General features: G+C 54.2%; 1 protein-coding gene across 1 annotated transcript; it reads left to right on the forward strand.

The window, feature by feature from the left end:
• Positions 1–2172: 2172 nt before the first annotated feature.
• Positions 2173–3371, forward strand: LOC113482083 (interferon lambda-3-like). Its single transcript, XM_026852415.1, has 5 exons — positions 2173–2334; positions 2599–2676; positions 2852–2995; positions 3104–3184; positions 3276–3371. Exons 1-5 carry the CDS (start codon positions 2173–2175, stop codon positions 3369–3371), a joined length of 561 nt encoding a protein of 186 aa, XP_026708216.1.
• Positions 3372–3647: the final 276 nt, after the last annotated feature.

Raw genomic sequence — 3647 nt, forward strand, 5'->3', positions numbered from 1 at the left:
GTGTAGCAAGTTCACCCATGACACCAAATTGGGAGGAGTGGGTGATGCACAAAAGGGTTGTGCTGCCGTCCAGAGAGACCTCCACAAGCTGTAGAAATGGGCTGAAAAGAACATTATACTCTTCAACAAGGAAAAATGCAAAGTTTTGCACCTGAGGAGGAACAGCTCCAGGCACCAGGATGTGCTGGAGACCACCCAGCTGGAAAGCAGCTCTGCAGAAAAGGGCCTGGGTGTCCTGGTGGGCATCGAGTTGAACACAAGCCAGAAATATGCCCTTGCAGCAAAGAAGGTGAATGGTATCCGGGGCTGCATTAGGAGTATTTCCAGCAAGTCAAGGGAGGTGATCCTTCCCCTCAGCACTGGTGCGGCCACCCCTGGAGTGCTGGGTCCAGTTCTGGGCTCCCCAGTGCAAGAGAGACGTGGGCCTACTGCAAAGAGTCCAGTGAAAGACGAGGAGGCTGAGGAAGGGACATATGAGGGAAGGCTGAGAGAGCTGCAACTGTTCAGCGTGGAGAAGAGAAGGGCTCGGAGGCTCTTAGTGGTGCTTACTGATGGGACAACAGGCAATGGGCACAACGCAGAATACATGGAAGTCCGTCTGAACAGGAGAAAACACTTTTTTTTCTATGAGGGTGGTCAAACACTGACACAGATTGTCCAGAGAAGCTGTGGAGTCTCCATCCCTGGAGATACTCAAAACCAGACAATGTCCTGGGCAGCCTGCTCCAGCTGACCCCTAGAGCAGGGGTTGGGGTGGCCAATGTCCACAGGTCCTATCCCATCTCCACGACTCGGCACAGCATGTCCATGCCGGTCTGCCTGTCCATAGGTGTATCTTTCCACAAACCTGTGTAAGAACTTTTCCCATGTGTGTGGACTCCTTGAAGTCAGCAGTTTATTTCCAAATAAGAACATAAAAAAAAAACCCGCTTCTGGAGCAGCGTTCCTCTACTGTATGAGGCACCGCACAGTGCATTCATGCCTGTTGCTGCATTATTGCTTATTTACTTCTTAGATACAGATATTGCCCTAATTGTCTATGTTTAATGCTTGATGAATGCGTGAAACCAAAAGCACAGTGGGGATGGCTCCACGTCGCAGGAGGTTACCTTGAGAGGTTATCTCGGGGGAAGGGCAGATTTTGCTGAATGGTGGCACCGTTCCAGCTGTCAGCAGAGAGATGTCAATACCTGATATTTGTGTTTTCAGACTAAACAGGGAGGAAACCCCAGCCAGCTCCAGTGGCTGGTGGGGGCAGCATCCCTATTCACCTCTGGCAGCCTCCCTGAACAACCCTACATCCTACCTGGAAAATACCAGGTGGAAGTGCTCCTGCTCTCACTCTTTCTCATGCTTTTGTGGTGAGACTGGCCCCTCGGGATAATACACACATAAAGCTCATGCCTGCAGCCTGTGTTGTGCAGGGCCCGCTCCCAGCTGCTGCTTTCACCCTCTCCCTGCCACAGCCGTTGTGCTGTGCTTTCTGTGGGGAAACTGAGGCACAAACTGCTGCTGCCACTCGGGAAGCACCAAAACCCTCCCAGCCATCCCAAACCCACCATCCCTGTGGGCCTGCATTCCTGGGGGTCTACCGCAGCTTTCGGCGCAGTGCCGGGCTGGCTCATGCCCAGGCTTCCTTGTATTTGTCAGCACCTCTGCACCGCTTGCAACGGCAGCAGCGTCCCCCCGTCCAGCTCCCTTGGAGGGGTGTGTGTCAAAGGCAGCCCGAGCATCCCACTGCATCCCTGGGGCACCGGGCACTCTCGCCCTGTCAAGGCAGGCAGCGGGGCAGGCAGCGGGAGGCAGGCACTGCCCACACCTGCCGAACCTGCGGCTGCGGGATTCCCTACGTTGCCGCTTTCACTTTCCTGTTTTCAGAGCCGCCAGGCCGTGGGTTTTCCTGCCAATCTGAAAGCGCAATTGCGCCAGGCAGGCAGCATAAAAAGCCGGGGAGATGGGGCACAAGGCAGTCAAGGAGGCGAAGCAGTTTCTCGGGACTGGCCACCAGCCCAACAGCTGAGCGAGCCACTTCCAGCAACACCGTCAGGCATCTCGACATCAGAGATTTAGCGGATCCGACCCAGAGCACTCTGGTTCATCCTCTCCGACTTCTTGCACCACAGCCCCTCCATTCCATCATAACCTGCTCACCACTGGGCTCTTGTCGCCAAAATGCTGCACCTTGTCTTGACCCTGCTGCTTGCGCTGGTGCTGCAGACCAGCCTCGGAGCTGTCATCCCCCACACCACCCCGGAGAAGAGCTGCTACCTGTCCAAGTACCAGTTACTTGTGTCCCACGAGACGGAAGCTGTGCTTAGGATGAGGGACAAGTTTGTGAGTATCGCTGGCAATGGGGGGCTGTGGGCTGGCCAGGGGCACAGCAGAGGGCACACATTCGAGACCCTGAGTGACAAGGTGGATGTTTTCTGCAGTGGTCTGGGGATGAGGAGGATATTTTCCAGGGGAGTTTGGGACAAGAAGGGTGCTTGGCCAAATTTCGTCCTGGTTTAAAACCCCTCCAGGCTGACCAGGGTTGCACAACATTGCCAAAAGTCAAGATGACAGTTTTTTAATCTCTCTCTTGGTTTATGTCTGCAGATGGACACCAAGCCACTGGCAGACCGCAACTGCACCGGCAACATCTTCCATCGGGAATGGAACATGATGGACCTCTCGGTAAGAGTGAGGCAATCCTGTAAAAAGGGGGTACAGTTCCCTCTCCAGCTGGGACCTCCTGTCAGCCAGTCCCCTCTCCATCCACAAACCCGGACAGGGCTTTTAGACCCCCATCCTCCAGCCTGCAGTCAGCCCTGGTGCTTTGGGTCCCTAACCGGGATGCTCCTGCCTGCAGGTACCTGACCGAGTGATGGTGGTGAAAGCCGAGCTGAGCCTCACCACAACCGTGCTGGAGTTCCATGACACCTCTGACTTCGCCGAGATGCGCAAGCAGCCTCTTGCCTTCCTCACCCAAGTCCAGAATGACCTGCAGTGCTGGGTGAGTGCCCCCCCCAAAACCCCCCAGCCCAGTGCTGGCTCTGTGGCCCCTGCACTGGCAGCAGCACCGCAGGGCATCACCATCCTCACGCGGCCACTTTCCTCACAGATGGACACCAAGGCTCCTTTGCATGAGCCCTCTGAAGAAGTGAGCCACTGGCTGAACCAGCTGCAGAACACCAGGGAAATGGTAAGTCAGGCCAGCAGGGTGAGGGGGTTTCGGGGTGCTAGCCCGCTGCACCCTGTCTCCAGCACTAACCTGCCCCTCCTCCCCACCACAGAAGACAAACAGCTGCCTGGAAGCCTCTGCCATCCGCCACATCTTTGAAGTGCTCAACGACCTGCGGTGCGTGGCCTTCCAGGAGCAGTATAATTAGACCCCACTGCAGCATGGCCAAAGGCCAAACTCACCAGCCCCAAAGGATACCCCGAGGTCCAGGAAAATGAATTTTCTTGCATTGCTGGACTGTATTTCCTATTTAAGAATTTTTCTTATTTATGTGATCTCAGGGAGCAATTTATTTTTCACAGTGTCTTAAGTTATTGTATATTTATTAGATATCTTTGTTTTGCTGGTCTTCAAAATACGGACTGTTTTTAAGGAAATCTATTTTTGTATCTGCAATTTATTACAAAGTATATGATGTATATTT

The sequence above is a fragment of the Athene cunicularia genome (genome assembly GCF_003259725.1).
Source record: "Athene cunicularia isolate RWA chromosome 7 unlocalized genomic scaffold, athCun1 chr7_part1, whole genome shotgun sequence".
NCBI classification, from domain to species: domain Eukaryota; kingdom Metazoa; phylum Chordata; class Aves; order Strigiformes; family Strigidae; genus Athene; species Athene cunicularia.